Source organism: Hyla sarda, chromosome 6, assembly GCF_029499605.1.
Source record: "Hyla sarda isolate aHylSar1 chromosome 6, aHylSar1.hap1, whole genome shotgun sequence".
NCBI lineage: Eukaryota > Metazoa > Chordata > Amphibia > Anura > Hylidae > Hyla > Hyla sarda.
In genome coordinates, this window is record NC_079194.1 from 49,604,760 (window position 1) to 49,626,658 (window position 21,899).

Here is a 21,899-nt window from a genome sequence, read left to right on the forward strand (position 1 = left end):
TATCAAAATCGCAATATTTAGGCCCAAAATCGCAATCGCACATTTTCCCCATATCGTGCAGCCCTAACAGAAACTGAACAAAATACTGGTCTGCTGAGGCGTAACTCCTGGGCCCCAGTGCATGTACCAGTTTTAATATTGGTGTCCTGTTACGTGTCAGTGGGATCTCCTCAGGTACCAGGCCCATGTGCAACCACTACTTCTGCACCCTGCTGCTTTGTGAAAGTGGCCTTAAAGGGGTACTCCGCTGCTCAGCGTTTGGAACAAACTGTTCCGAAAGCTGGAGCCGGCGCCGGGAGCTTGTGACGTCATAGCCCCCTCCCATAGACTTGCATTGAGGGGGCGGGGTGTAACGTCATGAGAGGACGGGGCTATGATGTTACAAGCTCCCGACTCTAGAGTTCGGAACAGTTTCTTCCAAACGCTGAGCAGCGGAGAACCCCTTTAATGTGGGCAAATACCTTCGATAGCTAACGGGCACATGTTCATTCAGCCGACAGCTATCTTTCCTGATCTCCCTATACATATGAACATTTGACATGACTGAATTTTTACATGTTTTTAACCCCTTAAGGACTCAGCGTTTTTCCATTTTTGCATTTTCATTTTTTCCTCATCACCTTCCAAAAATCATTACGCTTTCAATTTTGCACATAAAATTCCATATGATGGCTTATTTTTTTGCGCCACCAATTCTACTTTGCAGTGACATTAGTCATCTTACTAATATATGTTTATTTTTATTTACACAGTTTTTTTTTTTTTATGGGAAAAGGGGGGTGATTCAAACTTTTATTAGAGAAGGGGTTAAATGATCTTTGTTAAAAAAAAAATTCACTTTTTTTTTTGCAGTGTTATAGCTCCCATAGAGACCTATAACACTGCACACACTGATCTCCTATGCTGATCCCTGCAGAGCCATAGCTTTGCATGGATCAGCGAGATAGGTGCTCGACTGCTCAAGCCTGTAGCTCAGGCTTAGAGCAATCAAACCCCCATCGGACGCTGCGGAGACAGGTAAGGAGACCTCCGCCTGCGTCCCAGCTGATCGGAAGATCGCGATTTTATCGCGATGTCCCGATCAGCCCGACTGAGCTGCCGGGAAGCGTTTACTTTCATTTTCAGACGCGGCGGTCAACTTTGATCGCCGCGTCTGAAGGGTTAATAACGCGCGGCACAACGATCGGTGCCGCGCGCTGTTAGCCCAGGGTCCCGGCTATGAATAGCAGCCGGGACCAACCCGGTGTGATGTGGGGTCACGGCGTGATGGTGAAAAGGATGTCTTCAACGGCGCTGACTAATGACCCTACTTTTGCGAATGATGAACTGACTGCACACTATTAGATGCAGGGACTGCAAGAGCTATTATTGCAAAATATAGGACCTATCAATTCTTTTGTATAACGGATGGTAAAATACTCATATGTCACAGCTAGAGATGAGCGAATTTACAGTAAATTCGATTCGTCATGAACTTCTCGGCTCGGCAGTTGATGACTTTTCCTGCATAAATTAGTTCAGCTTTCCGGTGCTCCGGTGGGCTGGAAAAGGTGGATACAGTCCTAGGAAAGAGTCTCCTAGGACTGTATCCACCTTTTCCAGCCCACGGGAGCATCTGAAAGCTGAACTAATTTATGCAGGATAAGTCATCAACTGCCGAGCCGAGAAGTTCGTGACGAATCGAATTTACTGTAAATTCGCTCATCTCTAGTCACAGCATCCAGTGAAGACCAGAAGACCATATATTGAGAGAGCCTGTATAATGATGCAGCCAGTGTACAGGCTCTCCCAATATATGGTCTTCTGGTCTTCACTGGATGCTGTGACATATGAGTATTTTACCATCCACTATCCATGATGTCACGCCCCGCCCCCTCAATGCAAGTCTATGGGAGGGGGCGTGACGGCTGTCACGCCCCCTCCCATAGACTTGCATTGAGGGGGCAGGGCATGATGTCATGAGGGGGCGGGGCTATGACATCACGAACTCCCAGCTCCAGCGTTCGGAACAGTTTGTTCCAAAAGCTGAGTACCCCTTTAACGCTTAGTTTTGATCTGGAGGAATTCCCAATGTTGGGAACAGTTTGTTAAAAAGGCCGAGCAGCGGAGTGCCCCTTTAAGGACCTTTTAGTTTTACAAGCTATATTTTGTGACAGTTCCGAGAACACTGACAAATATCCATGCCAACAATGACCCATAATTTCCATAGACATTTACCAGATGAGCCGATGGATTTACAGAACGTTTGATGCCGTCCCCGTTACTGTCGGACAGTCCAGCTTGTCACATTAGAAGAAATTATTTTTTGCAAATTTTTATTTTGTGAACAAATTTTCCAGAAATAATGCATTGCATTGCCAAGACAAATACATCCTCCCACGAATAAAATAGAGGTGTAAAAACATTATAGTCCAAACCTAAATACATAACAGGAACAAATGAGAAATAGTTTCTATCCATAAAAAAGACCAAATCCAAGTTATAAGGCAAAAATACCATTTATAAGACAAACAAACAATTATTGTATAACACTTATATATCTGTAATACTGTAATTACCTGTGGGGTCATACCACACCAGAAATTTGAGTAAAGCGCACGAGACTCAAGCATAGGGGACACGAGGGTTTTGTTTTCTTCTATCAGACGATTTAAAGTCTGCGGGTTTGTCAGAAAGTTGTCGACATCTACATACTGGATGGGGAAAATAGAAGACACATTAAAGAGTGGCTGTCACCAAACTAAACTTTTAATATATTGTTCCTTATGTAATTATAAGACACTTTGCTATTTACTTGCTGTTAAAATTCTCAACCTTTATATGTTTTTAAAGTGATTGAAAAAAAACGGCCACTAGGTGGCTCTGTTCTGTTTTCTGTCCCAAGTCAAACAGTTAGTTTGGTCTCCTTCCGGCCTGGCAGGAGACCAAACTCAGGAAGTGTGTGCGGGGCATGGCAGGCTTCAGTGACGTTGCACCTGCTGGGCAACGCCCACTTTCTACTGTCGGGAGCTCACACAATGTGAGTAGGGGGAAAGGAATAATACAGAGCTTTTTTTAAAGCTTGGGGAAAAAAATTAAGGGCAGGAGGGGTGTTAGGAGTAGTTAAGGCATATAATCTGAGTTAGTTTAGAAAATATGGCTTGATGACTGGTACTCTTTAAAGGAGTATTCCGGGCAAAAACATTTTATCCCCTATCCAAAGGATAGGGGATAAGATGTCTGATCGCAGAGGGCCCGCTGCTGGGACCCCCACGATCTCACTGCTGCACCCGCATTCTATGTGGGGACTGCGTCTCCAGTTTCGGAAACCTCCGGGACTGGGGACGTGACGTCGCCCCCTCCATTCATGTCTATGGGAGGGGGCGTGACGTCACGCCCCCTCCCATAGACATGAATGGAGGGGGCGTGGCGTGAGGGGGCGTGGAGGTTTCCGAAACTGGAGATGCAGTCCCCACATAGAATGCGGGTGCAGCAGGGAGATCGCGGGGGGTCCCAGCAGCGGGCCCCCCCGATCAGACATCTTATCCCCCCTTTGGATAGGGGATAACTATTTTTTGCCTGGAATACCCCTTTAAGAACTGAGTGTGTATATGACATAAATGAAGACCTATGTGAGTTATGTGATCTACAATGACTACAAGGTTCTGTCTACTAGAACTTATTGATCTTACATTGTAATAAAGGTTACAAGGGTCTAGTAATCTGAAAATAACCAATAGCTGTAGCTATATTAGGCCACTTCTGCAGGATATGCACTAATAAAGCTCACCAATGAAAATACCAAGCGAGCCCTGACATCCGAGCTGTTCTTATACACTTGTCTGGTCCATAAGCTTCCTGCAGAGGCTTTATATGATGCCTGAGCCTGTGTTCTGAAATATCTATAGACTACTGGTCATAAGACTAGGAAGAATAGGAAAACTGTGTATCTGATCTACAAAATAATTATTATATTATGTCAAACGTGAGGCTATGTTCACATAATGTATTTTTAAGCTCAAAAGTACACACTTTACAAGCAAAATAAACATTATATTTAGCTTTCTGGAGATATTTATTTATTTATTTATTTATTTTTTTTACACATTTTAAGTTTTTTAGTGTCTTGTGCAAATCAGGTCTTGGCTTGTAATATTCAAAGTGTTTACACACAAAAAAAAATTACTACTGCAAAAATACAAAATGCACAAAAATACGAGCATAAGATTGTGTTTAATGAAAAAATATATGAAAGCAAAAAATGTTAAGAATTAGAGCATAAAAATTAGCAGAAAATAAAATAAATGAGAGCATAAAAAATGTGCATGAATGAAAAAAAATGAGAGCAAAAAAATTGTGCAAAATAAGCAAAAATGAGAGCATAGAAATGTGCGAAAATGCTAAAAAGTTTGCACAAAAATGTAAAAAAAAAATGCAAAACCAAAAATAAGAGCATAAAAAGTGCAAAAAGGAAAAAAAAATTTCTTTGCACGTAAAATTTTCATATTATCTGTAAAACATCCAAAGTAAGCACCATGCACTTTTTGGACAACCTTAATAATTACAAAAATAATAATACTATTAATAATTTTAATAATAATAATAATAATGATAATAATATTTTGCACGTAAAATTTTTCGTATTGCCGGTAACACATCCAAAGTAATTACCATGCACTTTTGTGTATGAACTTTATAAAAACAGCCATATACAAAGTAAAAAAAACTACATGTAAACTCTTTCGAGTTCACAATGAATTTACTGTAATTCAATAGGGTAAAACAAACATATTTTGAGTAGAATGGCGTTTTTACACTTTAAAGGGGTTCTCCGGTGCTTAGACATCTTATCCCCTATCCAAAGGATAGGGGATAAGATGCCTGATCGCGGGAGTCCCGCCGCTGGGGACCCCCGTGATCTTGCACGCGGCACCCCGTTTATAATCAGTTCCCAGAGCGCATTCGCTCCGGGTCTGATTACCGGCGACCACAGGGCCGACGGCGTGTGACAGCTATCACGCCCCCTCCCATAGGCTTGCATTGAGGGGCGGAGCGTGACGTCACACGCCGTCGGCCCTGTGGTCGCCGGCAATCAGACCCGGAGCGAACACGCTCCGGGGACTGATTATAAACGGGGGTCCCCAGCGGCGGGACTCCTGCGATCAGGCATCTTATTCCCTATCCTTTGGATAGGGGATAAGATGTCTAAGCACCGGAGAACACCTTTAAAATATGTTCTAAAAAACTATGTGTGACCACAGCCTCATACATAGCATTTGCCTTGATCCTGGGTATAGTATGCCTATTAGAACTTGAGGTTTATGTTCTACTTACAAAGATATAATCAGACCACTTTTCCCTTGCGGTGCGCAGTGCCGCCTGACGTAGCTTCATCACATGGGAAAACCTGGATGCCGGCCAATGTTTAGGTCCAAATTCATCAGTGTAAGATCTGAAAATAGAGAACACAATCATCTAAATTTGCTATACATTTCCGTCTGTTCCATAACGGCCGTCACGACCCCTCCCATAGACTTGCATTGAGGGGGCGTGGCCGTGACGTCACAAGTGGGGCGTGGCCATGACATCACGAGCTTCCGGCGCTGCAATCAACGTTCTAAAGGAGATCGCGGGGGTTCCCAGCAGGGGGACCTCTGCGATCAGACATCTTATCCCCTATCCTTTGGATGGGGGATAAGAAGTCTTGGGGCAAAGTACCCCTTTAAAGTCCATGGACATCTTTAAATGCTTTCTACTCATAACTGTGAACCTGCGAGGTTCCATGACTTACTGTGGCTCTCCCATGGGCCTCCATTCCACATAATGGTACAGTTTCTGCACATTCCTCAACCACTCTCGTAAAACCGCTGTGGTGTTATCGATATTGTGATCCGTTGCTGCCCTAAAACACACAAAAAACAACAAGTTAGAAGTTGTTACATAGTTACATAGTTAGTACGGTCGAAAAAAGACGTCCATCAAGTTCAACCAGGGAATTGAAGGGTAGGGGTGTGGCGCGATATTGGGGAAGGGATGGGATTTTATATTTCTTCATAAGCATTAATGTTATTTTGTTCCAGGAATGTATCTAATCCTGTTTTAAAGCTGTTAATTTTTCCTGCTGTGACCAGTTCCTGAGGTAGACTGTTCCATAAGTTCACAGTTCTTATGGTAAAGAAGGCGTGTCGCCCCTTGAGACTAAACTTTTTCTTCTCCAGACGGAGGGAGTGCCCCCTCGTCCTTTGGGGGGGTTTAACCTGGAACAGTTTTTCTCCATATTTTTTGTATGGGCCATTAATATACTTATATACGTTTATCATATCCCCCCTTAAACATCTCTTCTCAAGACTAAACAATTGTAACTCCTTTAATCGCTCCTCATAGCTAACATGTTCCATGCCCCATATTAGTTTAGTTGCGCGTCTCTGCACCCTTTCCAACTCCGCAGTGTCCCTTTTATGGACTGGTGCCCAAAACTGAACAGCATATTCCAGGTGAGGCCGTACCAATGATTTATAAAGGGGGAGTATTATGTCCCTGTCCCTCGAGTCCATGCCTCTTTTGATACATGACAATATCCTGCTGGCCTTGTTACAAATAAAAAATAAAAATAAAATTATCTTTTAAATTCCATCTTCCGGCACATTATTTAAAAAATATTTGTGCAGAAATGATTCAACAGATAACACTGAGTTCAGCTCACACAGCCGTACATATCTGAGTCCATAATGGCCATAGGAGTTGTTCAAACTGACATATGTGACGGATGAACGATCTTTCACTTTGCGCAGAATTCTTTTTTTTTTTGTATTCTTATGGCCGAATGCCGTAATTTCAACACAGCCGGCTTCCTTGCAGACTATGATGTTATGTTATTCCCCAATTAAACTGTCCATCTTTAAAGGGGTACTCCACTGCTCAGATGAAACTGCCCTTCATCTTTAAAGGGGTACTCGCTGGCCAGCGCCGGGAGCCCCCTAAATACACCCCACCCCGTCCCTACAGCTGTCACGCCCCCTCCCATAGACTTGCATTGAAGGGGCGGGGTGTGACGTCATGAGGGGGTGGGGCTTTTACATCACGAGCTCCCGGCGCCGGCCAGCGTTCGGAACAGTTTGTTCCAAATGCTGAGCAGCGGAGTACCCCTTTAATCTAATGTAAAGTAGTTCTGTGGCTTATTTAAAATAAAAAATAAAAATCCATTGTTTGGTTTTGTGCTAAAATAACATGTCAAGTGCCACCTTCCAATCTTCTACACCACTACAACAATGATGTCCCCACATTCTACCACTGCAGAAGTTATAGGGTTATACAGACAACTGAAACCTATAAAAACAAAGTGGGTGCACATGTGTCCTCTCCCAACACCCCCCCCCCCCCCAAAAAAAAAATGTTGTATGAGGGGGCACAATTTGCACCCATGGCAGTCCCCAAAGTCTGAACGAAAACAAAAAATAATTGTATCTCAAAACAAACTGAAGTAAGTCGAAATGAGTCCAACATCTTGTTTCATTGTGAGAAGACTAAAGAATATGAAATAGCCTGCATACGATCCTTGATACAATCTTCAATACTTGTCACACAAGGTCACACATGGCCAGGTAGGTACTGTCGGTACAACTGGGCAGAGACATCACATAAGGTGAATACCCTCAAATGACCAAAGTCAGAGCAGCTCCTCCAAACACACAATCATCTATATGCCCAACGTAGATGAGCATGAGAGATAACACTTGTCTGGTCCAACAGAAAACCCTGATATACAAGACCTCCCAGCATAAATAATACATGAAAAAAGCTATTGGTAATAGAGCAATAGAGTGGGGAGTGGGTATGATAAAATGTAACTTTTAATATATACCCATAAAACATATAACAAAAGTGCCAAGTGATATAAAATTGCCTGTAAGACACAAGTCGCAATCTCAGGCTGAAGCCGGATAAGATATAATTCCAATGAGAAGTATATATGTATACATCAAATCATGACCACAAGTGTCAATGTATCCTCCATCACAAGGTCAGGACACAAGACATATATAAATATACCATAAAATATTGGAGTTTAAATAAGGGTTCCCGATGTGTTTCTCCACGGGTTATTCGGCGTCCTCAGGGGTTACCCAAATGTACACAGTATTCAAAGACAAAAATGTGTCAAAAAGGACACAATTAATGATAGTTCTCTAGCAAATGGAGCGCATACCTGCAATGGCAGGGAGCTGTAACTATCAGCTCCTCTACGCTCTCCGATAGTTACAGCTCCCTGCCATTGCAGGTATGCACTCCATCTGCTATATTTTAGCCGGACTACGAGACCATACCACGCAACAGTATTCATTGTAATTGTTGTACCAGGAGTCTCGCGGCAATGTCCTTACGTAAAGCTTGGGATGTCTTATCTTGCAAACTTTATATCATGAGTTTCTGTCCCCCTTCGAGCTTTGGGAAATTGGTGTTTATTCCCATATTTTACGACAATACTCCTATACTATCTAATAAGATGCATATGTTGGGTTTAGTGAACTAACATTAATTGTGTCCTTTTTGACACATTTTTGTCTTTGAATACTGTGTATATTTGGGTAACCCCTGAGGATGCCGAATAACCCCGGCAGAAACGCGTCGGGAACCCTTATTTATACTCCAATATTTTAGGGTATATTTATATATGCCTTGCGTCTTGACCTTGTGACGGAGGATACATTGACACCTGTGGTCATGATTTGATGTATACATATATACCTCTCATTTATGCATCCACTTGTTGTTAACTTTGTTGTAATCAAGTTTTCCTATTATTGGGAACAGAGTATTTGGAATTATATCTGATCCGGCATCAGCCTGAGATTGCGACTTGCGTCTTACAGGCAATTTTATATCACTTGGCACTTTTGTTATAAGTTTTGTTAAAAGTTAAATTTTATCATAGCCACTCCCCACTCTATTGTCCTATTACCAATAGCTTTTTTCATATATGATAACATATCTAGCAATATTGAATCCTCATCCTCATTTTATAAGAAAATACCATTTCATGTATAAAAACATGGATGCTCTCATTTATTTCCCAGGTTTGCAATGTGCATTGTCATGTCCACTATGCACAGTACAGTGGTCCCTCAAGTTACAATATTAATTGGTGCCAGGGCGACCATTGTATGTTGAAACCATTGTATGTTGAGACCAGAACTCTATGGAAACCTGGTAATTGATTCTGAAGCCACCAAAATGTCATCCAAAAATAGGAAAAAGTGAGAATTAAAGAAAAATAAGTAGATAACTAATATATATAAAGCAAGTCCTTACGTATAAAAGTAAGAAAAATCTGCTGCGAGCTGTAATCACTGTCTATTTCAGTGTTTCACAACCAGGGAGCCTCCAGCTGTTGCAAAACTACAACTCCCAGCATGCCCGGACAGCCGTTGGCTGTCCGGGCATGCTGGAAGTTGTAGTTTTGCAACAGCTGGAGGCAACCTCTTTGGGAAACACTGGTCTATGTAGAGGACAGAAGCTTCTTCAGGGTCCTGTACAGAACACGCAATGCCCTAAAAAAAGGGAAATGGAGCCGCCCTCATCTGATGCCCAAAGGAGAAGCTAACCCTGGTACAGGTAAAGAGTAGTACAGAACATGTAATACCTCCCTGTACTGTAGGGGGCGCTACCAGACACCAGTCAGTGCATACACTTTAGGAATACAGGGGTTTTACCAGTGAAATATCCATTCTGATTGGTCGGTTCTTCCAGCCATTGACACGTTTTGCAGATTCCATAGCCCCTTAAGGACCAGGCCATTTTATACCTTAAGGACCGGAGCGTTTTTTGCAATTCTGACCACTGTCACTTTAAACATTAATAACTCTGGAATGCTTTTAGTTATCATTCTGATTCCGAGATTGTTTTTTCGTGACATATTCTACTTTAACTTAGTGGTAAAATTTTATGGTAACTTGCATCCTTTCTTGGTGAAAAATCCCAAAATTTGATGAAAAAAATGAAAATTTTGCATTTTTCTAACTTTGAAGCTCTCTGCTTGTAAGGAAAATGGATATTCAAAATATATTTTTTTGGGGTTCACATATACAATATGTCTACTTTATGTTTGCATCATAAAATTTATGAGTTTTTACTTTTGGAAGACACCAGAGGGCTTCAAAGTTCAGTAGCAATTTTGAAATTTTTCACAAAATTTTCAAACTCACTATTTTTCAGGGACCAGTTCAGTTTTGAAGTGGATTTGAAGGGTCTTCATATTAGAAATACCCCATAAAAGACCCTATTATAAAAACTACACCCCCTAAAGTATTCAATAAAACATTCAGTAAGTGTATTAACCCTTTAGGTGTTTCACAGGAATAGCAGCAAAGTGAAGGAGAAAATTCAAAATCTTCATTTTTTACACTCGCATGTTCTTGTAGACCCAATTTTTGAATTTTTGTAAGGGGTAAAAAGGAGAAAATTTTTACTTGTATTTGAAACCCAATTTCTCTTGAGTAAGCACATACCTCATATGTCTATGTTATTTGTTCAGCGGGCGCAGTAGAGGGCTCAGAAGGGAAGGAGCGACAAATGGTTTTTGGGGGGCATGCCGCATTTAGGAAGCCCCTATGGTGCCAGGACAGCAAAAAAAAAACACATGGCATACCATTTTGGAAACTAGACCCCTCAGGGAACGTAACAAGGGGTAAAGTGAACCTTAATATCCTACAGGTGATTCACGACTTTTGCATATGTAAAAAAAATATATTTTTTTTTTACCTAAAATGCTTGGTTTCCCAAAAATTTTACATTTTTAAAAAGGGTAATAGCAGAAAATACCCCCCAAAATTTGAAGCCCAATTTCTCCCGATACAGAAAACACCTCGCATGGGGGTGAAAAGTGCTCTGCTGGTGCACTACAGGTCTCAGAAGAGAAGGAGTCACATTTGGCTTTTTGAAAGCAAATTTTGCTCTGGGGGCATGCCGCATTTAGGAAGCCCCTATGGTGCCAGAACAGCAAAAAAAAACCACATGGCATACCATTTTGGAAACTAGACCCCTCGGGGAACGTAACAAGGGGTAACGTGAACCTTAATGCCCTACAGGTGTTTCGCGACTTTTGCATATGTAAGAAAAAATAATTTTTTTTTACCTAAAATACTTGTTTTCCCAAAATGTTTACATTTTTAAAAAGGGTAATAGCGGAAAATACCCCCCAAAATTTGAAGCCCAATTTCTCCCGATTCAGAAAACACCCCATATGGGGGTGAAAAGTGATCTGCTGGCGCACTACAGGTCTCAGAAGAGAAGGAGTAACATTTGGCTTTTTGAAAGCAAATTTTGCTCTGGGGGCATGCCGCATTTAGGAAGCCCCCATGGTGCCAGGACAGCAAAAAAAGCCCACATGGCATACCATTTTGGAAACTAGACCCCTCGGGGAACGTAACAAGGGGTAATGTGAACCTTAATACCCTACAGGTGTTTCACGACTTTTGCATATGTAAAAAAATATATATTTTTTTTACCTAAAATGCTTGGCTTCCCAAAATTTTTACAATTTTAAAAAGGGTTATAGCAGAAAATACCCCCCAAAATTTGAAGCCCAATTTCTCCCGATTCAGAAAACACCCCATATGGGTGTGAAAAGTGCTCTGCTGGCGCACTACAGGTCTCAGAAGAGAAGGAGTCACATTTGGCTTTTTGAAAGCGAATTTTGCTCTGGGGGCATGCCGCATTTAGGAAGCCCCTATGGTGCCAGGACAGCAAAAAAAAAAACACATGGCATACCATTTTGGAAACTAGACCCCTCGGGGAACGTAACAAGGGGTAATTTGAACCTTAATACCCTACAGGTGTTTCACGACTTTTGCATATGTAAAAAAATATATATTTTTTTTACCTAAAATGCTTGTTTTCCCAAAAATTTTACATTTTTTAAAAGGGTAATAGCAGAAAATACCCCCCAAAATTTGAAGCCCAATTTCTCCCGAGTACGGCGATACCCCATATGTGGCCCTAAACTGTTGCCTTGAAATACGACAGCGCTCCAAAGTGAGAGCGCCATACGCATTTGAGGCCTAAATTAGGGATTGCATAGGGGTGGACATAGGGGAATTCTACGCCAGTGATTCCCAAACAGGGTGCCTCCAGCTGTTGTAAAACTCCCAGCATGCCTGGACAGTCAGTGGCTATCTGGCAATACTGGGAGTAGTTGTTTTGCAACAGCTGGAGGCTCCGTTTTGGAAACAGTGGCGTACCAGACGTTTTTCATTTTTATTGGGGAGGGGGGTTGTATAGGGGTATGTGTATATGTAGTGTTTTTTACTTTTTATTTTATTTTGTGTTAGTGTAGTGTAGTGTTTTTAGGGTACAGTCGCACGGGCGGGGGGTTCACAGTAGTTTCTCGCTGGCAGTTTGAGCTACGGCAGAAAATTTGACGCAGCTCAAACTTGCAGCCGGATACTTACTTTAATCCTCCGCCCATGTGAGTGTACCCTGTACGTTCACATTGGGGGGGGGAACATCCAGCTGTTGCAAAACTACAACTCCCAGCATGTACGGTCTATCAGTGCATGCTGGGAGTTGTAGTTTTGCAACCGCTGGAGGCTCCGTTTTGGAAACAGTGGCGTACCAGACATTTTTCATTTTTATTGGGGAGGGGGGCTGTGTAGGGGTATGTGTATATGTAGTGTTTTTTACTTTTTATTTTATTTTGTGTTAGTGTAGTGTAGTGTTTTTAGGGTACAGTCGCACGGGCGGGGGGTTCACAGTCGTTTCTCGCTGGCAGTTTGAGCTGCGGCAGAAATTTTGCCGCACCTCAAACTTGCAGCCGGATACTTACTGTAATCCTCCGCCCATGTGAGTGTACCCTGTACGTTCACATTGGGGGGGGGGGGGGGGGGACATCCAGCTGTTGCAAAACTACAACTCCCAGCATGTACGGTCTATCAGTGGATGCTGGGAGTTGTAGTTTTGCAACAGCTGGAGACACACAGGTTGTGAAACACCGAGTTTGGTAACAAACTCAGTGTTTTGCAACCAGTGTGCCTTCAGCTGTTGCAAAAGCTACAACCCCCAGCATGTACGGACAGCGGAAGGGCATGCTGGGTGTTGTAGTTATGCAACAGCTGGAGGCATACTACTTTGGCTGGGGATGCTGAGGATTGTAGTTATGCAACAGCTGGAGACACACAGGTTTGCTACTTAACTCAGTGTGCCTTCAGCTGTTGCAAAACTACAACTCTCAGCAGTCATCGACAGCCAACGGGCATGCTGGGAGTTGTAGTTATGCAACCACCAGATGCACCACTACAACTCCCAGCATGCACTTTAGCTGATTGTGCAAGCTGGGAGTTGTAGTTACACAACAGCTGAAGGTACACTTTTACATAGAAAGAATGTGCCTTCAGCTGTTGCAAAACTACAAGTCCCAGCATGCCCATAAGGGCATGCTGGGAGTTGTGGTGGTCTGCCTCCTGCTGTTGCATAACTACAGCTCCCAGCATGCCCTTGTTGCATGCTGGGAGCTGTTGCTAAGCAACAGCAGGAGGCTGTCACTCACCTCCAACGATCCAGCCGCACAGGTCAGTCCCTCGTCGTCTCCGCCGCCGCCGCTGCTCCTGGGGCCCCGATCCCAACAGGGGCGCCGGGGATCGGGGTCCCCAGCACCCGGGGTGCACGTCCCGCACCCGCTCACGTCCTCCGGAAGAGGGGCGGAGCGGGTTGCGGGAGTGACACCCGCAGCAGGCGCCCTGATTGGTCGGCCGGTAATCCGGCCGACGAATCAGGGCGATCGTGAGGTGGCACCAGTGCCACCTCCCCCCTGCTGCCTCTGGCTGTTCGGGGCCGTCTCTGACGGCCCCGATCAGCCAATAATTCCGGGTCACCGGGTCACTGGAGACCCGATTGACCCGGAATCCGCCGCAGATCGCTGGACTGAATTGTCCAGCGATCTGCGGCCATCGCCGACATGGGGGGTCATAATGACCCCCCTGGGCGATATGCCCCGATGCCTGCTGAACGATTTCAGCAGGCATCGGGGACCGGCTCCGCTCCAGATGGTTGCGGGGGGCCGGTAAAACACATGACGTTCTCATACGTCATGTGTCCTTAAGGACTCGGAAATGGAGACGTATGAGAACGTCATGTGTCCTTAAGGGGATAGCATTGTATGTTGAGTCTGGTTTCAAGTTACAATGGGCCAGAAAAGACCATTGTATGTTGAAACTATTGTATGTTGAGGCCATTGTAAGTTGAGGGATCAGTGTATAGTAAGAAGAAAATACCGCCATACAGTGATGTAATGATCACTACAGCCTGGGGGCACTGGGACCATGAGTTTACAACATCTGCATCGAGTTTTCTGCAATATTTGTATGTTCTTCTTGTGATCATGTGACTTTCCTTTCCATACTACCGTTTCCCCCAGACACCAAAAACATATTGGCTTTCTAAGAAATGTGCGTAGATCCTTGATACTGTGTGCGGTTCCTGAGAAAGGGAAATTAGACTGTGAGCCCCAGTGCAGGCGGAGAGCCATGTGCTAGAACAGACCCTCTGTTCACTGCTCCGGCCCATGTCTGACCTATAGAAATAATAAATAATACCGTACATTCCAGTCATCAGGAGGGACATGAGTCCTAGATTGCTGAGGCTCTAGAGGTCAATGCCCAATGGCTCTATCTGTATTATATTTATCTTTCAATACCAAATGTACTATTTCACGTACAGAATATTGCAAGCAAAAAAGGATTTGCTACACATACTGTATTTCCTCAAGCGTTTACTATACTCTTACCAGGTAACACAAGTGGAGTTCACTCTACACAATCCTACAGAATAGGGTTCACCGAGGAAAAATGATCAAAAAAACTGATCATTAAAAAAAGAAAATGTATTGATATTATTATTATTATGAAATTTGTAGAAGATTGCGGATCATTTTGCTTGTTACTGACGAATAGTTATGACAATGACTTTGTATAACAAGATAATGCAGATGTATCATGACAGATGTGGATGCTATATCCCGGGCTTATGTCATTCATGTCCAATAGGCAAGGATCGGGCTACTGTGACCCCTTCAGATATAGAGTAGGAAATTACAAAAGCTTAGTTCCCTATCGGCTCCAGTTTTCTTTGGAGGCCACATGGTCCAGAAATAAAAGACTGGCGTTTTCTAAATGAAAAAGGCCACACAACCATTGTGTGTGACTCCTGAGCTTTCTGTGATACCACAGAGAGTGGAAAATGTACTTTATTGGCAGCGGCCTCGACTGGTTATACAGTCACAGCAAGTGGTTACCTTCATGATTGCTGTATGCCCTCCGGCCAATCCGGCTTCACCCTGCACTCAGGCTGTTTTGGTGGGAACGGGTGCGGTGGTCATGACTGTATGGCCTCTGCCTATAAAGTACATTATTTGCTCTCTGTAGCATCGTAGAAAGTTCAGGAGAACAGCTTTGAAGCTATGGTTTGTGATGCACCAGGGACCTGACAGGTTTCCGGGTCGGTTTGTGAGGCACCAGGGAGCTGACAGGTTTCCGGGTTGGTTTGGGAGGCACCAGAGAACTGACCAGTTTCCGGGTCGGTTTGTGATGCACCAGGGACCTGACAGGTTTCCAGGTCGGTTTGTGAGGCCTAAGGGACCTGACAGATTTCCGGGTCGGTTTGTGAGGCACTAGGGACCTGACAGGTTTCCGGGTCGGTTTGTGAGGCGCCAGGGACCTGACAGGTTTCCGGGTCGGTTTGTGACGCCCCAGGGACCTGAAAGGTTTCCGGGTCAGTTTGTGAGGCACTAGGGACCATACAGATTTCTGGGTCGGTTTGTGATGCACCAGGGACCTGACAGGTTTCCGGGCTGGTGTGTGGGGTACCAGGGACCTGACAGTTTACCGGGTCAGTTTGTGAGGCACAAGGGACCCGACAGGTTTCCGGGTTGGTTTGGGAGGCATCAGGGAACTGACAGGTTTCCGGGTCGGTTTGTGAGGCACCAGGGACCTGACAGTTTTCCGGGTTGGTTTGTGAGGCGCCAGGGACCTGACAGTTTACCAGGTCAGTTTGTGAGGCACCAGGGACCTGACAGGTTTCCCGGGTTGGTTTGTGAGGCGCCAGGGACCTGACAGTTTACCAGGTCAGTTTGTGAGGCACCAGGGACCTGACAGGTTTCCCGGGTTGGTTTGTGAGGCACCAGGGACCTGACAGGTTTCCTTTAACAGCTTTAAAATATAGAACCCTTCACCTCTGACTATTCATTCTTGGCAAACTAAAGTCCAAATATTTGTGACATTAGAATAATATAAAGGAAAGTATCTTTCCAGAGATAAAGTCAGACCCTGTAACAAGTGACTTATTGTTATTATGTTACAGTTCATAGCGGCGAATATCACCGATCACTATAACTACAGGAGAAGCGCGTAGGATTTTTCCATTTCGGCAGGTGTTCTTGTGGTTCGCACTTCTCCCCATAAATAGCTAGGGCTGAATTAAGATTCATTTATACTGCAAAAATAATCCTTTCCTTATTTTATTCATTCTACTTTTATACATGTTGTCATCCGAGTCATTAATCCACCAAAATGTTTATTTTTATTTTTTATTCTGCTTCATACAGAGAGCCTTTGGAGGGAGCGCAGACTTGTTCTCAGCACCTTACAGGAAATATCTGTTTACTTGTGGAGACTCTCCATCCTCATTTGTACATTTGCAGAAAACAAGATCTGTCTTCTGTGCGAGCGAAAATAAATCGAGACTTGCGGAATAGGTTATTTTCTTAAGAACAAAACATATCACTGCCATATTGATGTCTGGGGGTAAACTGAACACATCGAAGCAGCATGGAAAATCACAGGAATGTGTTAAGATTTGGAAGCACACTACATGGCCTCACGGTTTACAAACGGGTGCAGTTATAGCGTATATATATATATATATATATACATATATATATACACACATTGTACACTGTAACGCTGAGCAGCGGAGTAAACCTTTAAAAACTGACATTAAAAACGCCCTAAATAAATATTCCCACTAGTTCAGAAGGACTTTACCGTCAAGTGATGGGCCAACAAATACATAGGTTTAATTGGAGTACAGTGATCCCTCAACATACAATGGCCTCAACATACAATAGTTTCAACATACAATGATCTTTTCTGGACCATTGTAACTTGAAACCAGATTCAACATACAATGCTATTGAATCTGCGAAACGTGTCAATGGTCGGAAGAACTGACCAATCAGAATGGGCATTCACTGGTAACACCCCTGTATTACTGAAGTGTATGCACTGACTGGTGTCTGGTAGCGCCCCCTACAGTACAGGAAGGTATTACATGTTCTGTCCTCTTTACCTGTGCCAGGGTTAGCTGCTCCTTTGGACACCAAGTGGGGGTGGCTCAACTTTTTTAGGACATTGTGTGTTCTGTACAGGACCCTGAAGAAGCTCCTGTCCTCTACATAGACTAGTGTTTCCCAACGAGGGTGCCTCCAGCTGTTGCAAAACTACAACTCCCAGCATGCCCGGACAGCCGAAGGCTGTCCGGGCATGCAGGGAGTTGTAGTTTTGCAACAGCTGGAGGCACTCTGGTTGGGAAACACTGAAATAGACAGTGATTTACAGCTCCCAGGAGATCTTTCTTACTTTTATATGTAAGGATTTGCTTTATCTATATTTGTTATCTACTTATTTTTCTTTAATCCTCACTTTTTCCTATTTTTGGATGACATTTTGGTGGCTTCAGAACCAATTACCAGGTTTACATAGAGTTCTGGTCTCAACATACAATGGTTTCAACCTACAATGGTCGTCCTGGAACCGCTTAATATTGTAACTTGAGGGACCACTGTATATATATATAAAGTAACGTTTTCCCTATTGTTTATACAATCTAATATACTATTTATTCCGGGAAGGTTAAAGTCATAAAAATGTTAGTTATTCATTGAGGAAGTCAGAGGACATACCTCCGGGGAAAAGGAAATACTGTTACGCCTAGCACTCCGGGTCCCCGCTCCTCCCCGGAGCGCTCACGGCGTCTTTCTCCCTGCAGCGCCCCGGTCAGTCCCGCTGACCGGGAGCGCTGCACTGTCATGGCCGTCGGGGATGCGATTCGCACAGCGGGACGCGCCCGCTCGCGAATCGCATCCCAGGTCACTTACCCGTCCCGGTCCCCTGCTGTCATGTGCTGGCGCGCGCGGCTCCGCTCTCTAGGGCGCGCGCGCGCCAGCTCTCTGAGACTTAAAGGGCCAGTGCACCAATGATTGGTGCCTGGCCCAATTAGCTTAATTGGCTTCCACCTGCTCCCTGGCTATATCACATCACTTCCCCTGCACTCCCTTGCCGGATCTTGTTGCCTCGTGCCAGTGAAAGCGTTTAGTGTTGTCCAAGCCTGTGTTACCTGATCTCCTGCTATCCATCCTGACTACGAACCTTGCAGCCTGCCCCCGACCTTCTGCTACGTCTGACCTTGCCTCTGCCTAGTCCTTCTGTCCCACGCCTTCTCAGCAGTCAGCGAGGTTGAGCCGTTGCTAGTGGATACGACCTGGTTGCTACTGCCGCAGCAAGACCATCCCGCTTTGCGGCGGGCTCTGGTGAAAACCAGTAGCCTCTTAGAACCGGTCCACTAGCACGGTCCACGCCAATCCCTCGCTGACACAGCGGATCCACAACCCGTAAGCCGAATCGTGACAGTAGATCCGGCCATGGATCCCGCTGAGGTGCCGCTGCCAAGTCTCGCTGACCTTACCACGGTGGTCGCTCAGCAATCGCAGCAAATTGCCCAACAAGGACAGCAGCTGTCGCAGTTGACCGCCACGTTACAGCAACTTCTGCCTCTGCTACAGCAGCAACCATCTCCTCCGCCAGCTCCTGCACCTCCTCCGCAGCGAGTGGCCGCTCCTAGCCTCCGCTTGTCCCTGCCGGACAAATTTGATGGGGACTCTAAACTCTGCCGTGGATTTTTGTCTCAGTGTTCCCTGCATATGGAGATGTTGTCGGACTTGTTTCCTACAGAACGGTCTAAGGTGGCGTTCGTAGTAAGCCTTCTTTCAGGAAAGGCCTTGTCTTGGGCCACACCGCTCTGGGACCGCAATGATCCTGCCACAGCCACAGTCCAGTCCTTCTTCGCTGAAGTCCGGAGTGTCTTCGAGGAGCCAGCCCGAGCTTCTTCTGCCGAGACTGCCCTGCTGAACCTGGTCCAGGGTAATTCTTCAGTGGGCGAGTACGCCATCCAATTTCGTACTCTTGCTTCCGAGTTATCATGGAATAACGAGGCTCTCTGCGCGACCTTTAAAAAAGGCCTATCCAGTCGCATCAAGGATGTGCTGGCCGCACGAGAGATTCCTGCCAACCTGCAAGAACTCATCCATTTGGCTACCCGCATTGACATGCGTTTTTCTGAGCGACACCAAGAGCTCCGCCAGGAAAAAGACTTAGATCTCTGGGCACCTCTCCCACAGTATCCGTTGCAATCTACGCCTGGGCCTCCCGCCGAGGAGGCCATGCAAGTGGATCGGTCTCGCCTGACCCAGGAAGAGAGGAATCGCCGTAGGGAAGAAAATCTCTGTCTTTACTGTGCCAGTACCGAGCATTTCTTGGTGGATTGCCCTATCCGTCCTCCACGTCTGGGAAACGCACGCACGCACCCAGCTCACGTGGGTGTGGCGTCTCTTGGTTCTAAGTCTGCTTCTCCACGTCTCACGGTGCCCGTGCGGATTTCTCCTTCAGCCAACTCCTCCCCCTCAGCCGTGGCCTGCTTGGACTCTGGTGCCTCTGGGAATTTTATTTTGGTGTCCTTTGTGAATAAATTCAGCATCCCGGTGACCCGTCTCGTCAAGCCGCTCTACATTTCCGCGGTCAACGGAGTCAGATTGGATTGCACCGTGCGTTACCGCACAGACCCCCTCCTGATGTCTATTGGACCCCACCACAAAAGGATTGAGCTCTTCGTTCTCCCCAACTGTACCTCTGAGGTCCTCCTCGGTCTGCCATGGCTCCGGCTTCATTCTCCCACCCTTGATTGGACCACCGGGGAGATCAAGAACTGGGACTCTGCCTGCCACAGGAAGTGCCTCTCCCCCCCTCCCAGTCCCGTCAGGCAAGCCTCTGTGCCTCCTCATGGCTCCCGTCCTTGTGTCTCCCTGCCCCGTGCCAAGCTTCACCCTCTGCCCTCCCTCCCCATTCCAACTCCTGCTGTACTGCCTGCCGTTGAGGAAACCCTCCATTCTTAAGGGGGGGGTACTGTTATGCCTAGCGCTCCGGGTCCCCGCTCCTCCCCGGAGCGCTCACGGCGTCTTTCTCCCTGACCGGGAGCGCTGCACTGTCATGGCCGTCGGGGATGCGATTCGCACAGCGGGACGCGCCCGCTCGCGAATCGCATCCCAGGTCACTTACCCGTCCCGGTCCCCTGCTGTCATGTGCTGGCGCGCGCGGCTCCGCTCTCTAGGGCGCGCGCGCGCCAGCTCTCTGAGACTTAAAGGGCCAGTGCACCAATGATTGGTGCCTGGCCCAATTAGCTTAATTGGCTTCCACCTGCTCCCTGGCTATATCTGATCTCCTCCCTTGCACTCCCTTGCCGGATCTTGTTGCCTTGTGCCAGTGAAAGCGTTTAGTGTGTCCAAAGCCTGTGTTACCTGAACTCCTGCTATCCATCTTGACTACGAACCTTGCCGCCTGCCCCGACCTTCTGCTACGTCTGACCTTGCCTCTGCCTAGTCCTTCTGTCCCACGCCTTCTCAGCAGTCAGCGAGGTTGAGCAGTTGCTAGTGGATACGACCTGGTTGCTACTGCCGCAGCAAGACCATCCCGCTTTGCGGCGGGCTCTGGTGAAAACCAGTAGCCTCTTAGAACCGGTCCACTAGCACGGTCCACGCCAATCCCTCGCTGACACAGCGGATCCACAACCCGTAAGCCGAATCATGACAAATACATTTCAAGACACATTCTAATACCCCTTACTGCCAGGTAAGGCCGACTTATCCATATAAATAGTAGGCTGATATGATCTCTGTCCAAACAATACATCGCCCAGATATACAGCCCTTTACAGAGATGGTTTCCACAACAAAGCCAATGAAAATCCCAGCCAAAAACTGCATTCATCTGAATAATGCCCAATGAATTCCATGCTGCCATGTTGCCAACTGCATGATCAACCACATGGAAACTACCAACCTTCATAGGTAGTCTCATTTCCGAAAGTTATCCCCCAGCCACAGGATGGAAAATAACTAGTGACTCGGTGTATATCTGACCAATGGGATGATTGTCGATCATGAGAATGGAGCCGAAGCGCACACAGGCAGCCGGCACTCCATTCATTCGCAACGGGGCTTTCGCACATTGGCAATGTTCAGAAGTCCTATAAAGAATAAATGAAGATAAATATATCATACGGGATCTTCACACTAGCTGAAGCTTTGAGTTCGGACCCCTCTCCCTTTGGAATGACCTTTTAAAAGGTCACAGAGCATGCCCAGACACCTTTCTCATTCAGCTTTAGTGTATTGTTGCCTATATCCAGGGGGCTTGCTGTAAAGCATATCTCTAAATGCTGTTAAAACAGCTCAGGCAAGAAGGCAGCCCCTATAATACTGTACAACAAAAATTACATTACAGAAAATAGAAACCACATAGAAAAAAAGAACACAAATGTTGCGCTGAGCGCTCCGGCCACTCACTCTGGCCGCGAGCGCTCTCCTCCTTCCTCCGGCGGGCCCAGGATTCGAATCTCAGGCCGTCACTTACCTTCTGCTCCTGCTGACTTCCCCGCTTCCCCTGTTCTCTGGCGCTTGCGCCGGAGCTCTGAGACTTAAAGGGCCAGTGCGCCCCTAATTAGTAAATGCACCTGTCCCTTCCTTTGTTCCCAGTTTTTGCACCTCCCTCTACCTCTTGCCGGATCTTTGTTTGCCCTAGTGCAATTGAGAAAGCGTTTTCCTG

General features: G+C 45.7%; 1 protein-coding gene across 3 annotated transcripts in view; it reads right to left on the bottom strand.

The window, feature by feature from the left end:
- The window catches only part of COLGALT2 (collagen beta(1-O)galactosyltransferase 2), a 126,519-nt gene that overhangs the window by 44,783 nt on the left and 59,837 nt on the right, over positions 1–21,899 (bottom strand). For all 3 annotated transcript variants that reach the window (XM_056523655.1, XM_056523654.1, XM_056523653.1), the window contains exons 2-4: positions 5,771–5,881; positions 5,314–5,431; positions 2,559–2,693 (exon numbers count right to left, since the gene is read on the bottom strand). In XM_056523655.1, coding sequence (XP_056379630.1) covers positions 2,559–2,693; positions 5,314–5,431; positions 5,771–5,784 — 267 coding nt within the window. In that variant the 5' untranslated portion in view covers positions 5,785–5,881. The remainder of the gene's footprint in view (positions 1–2,558; positions 2,694–5,313; positions 5,432–5,770; positions 5,882–21,899) is intronic.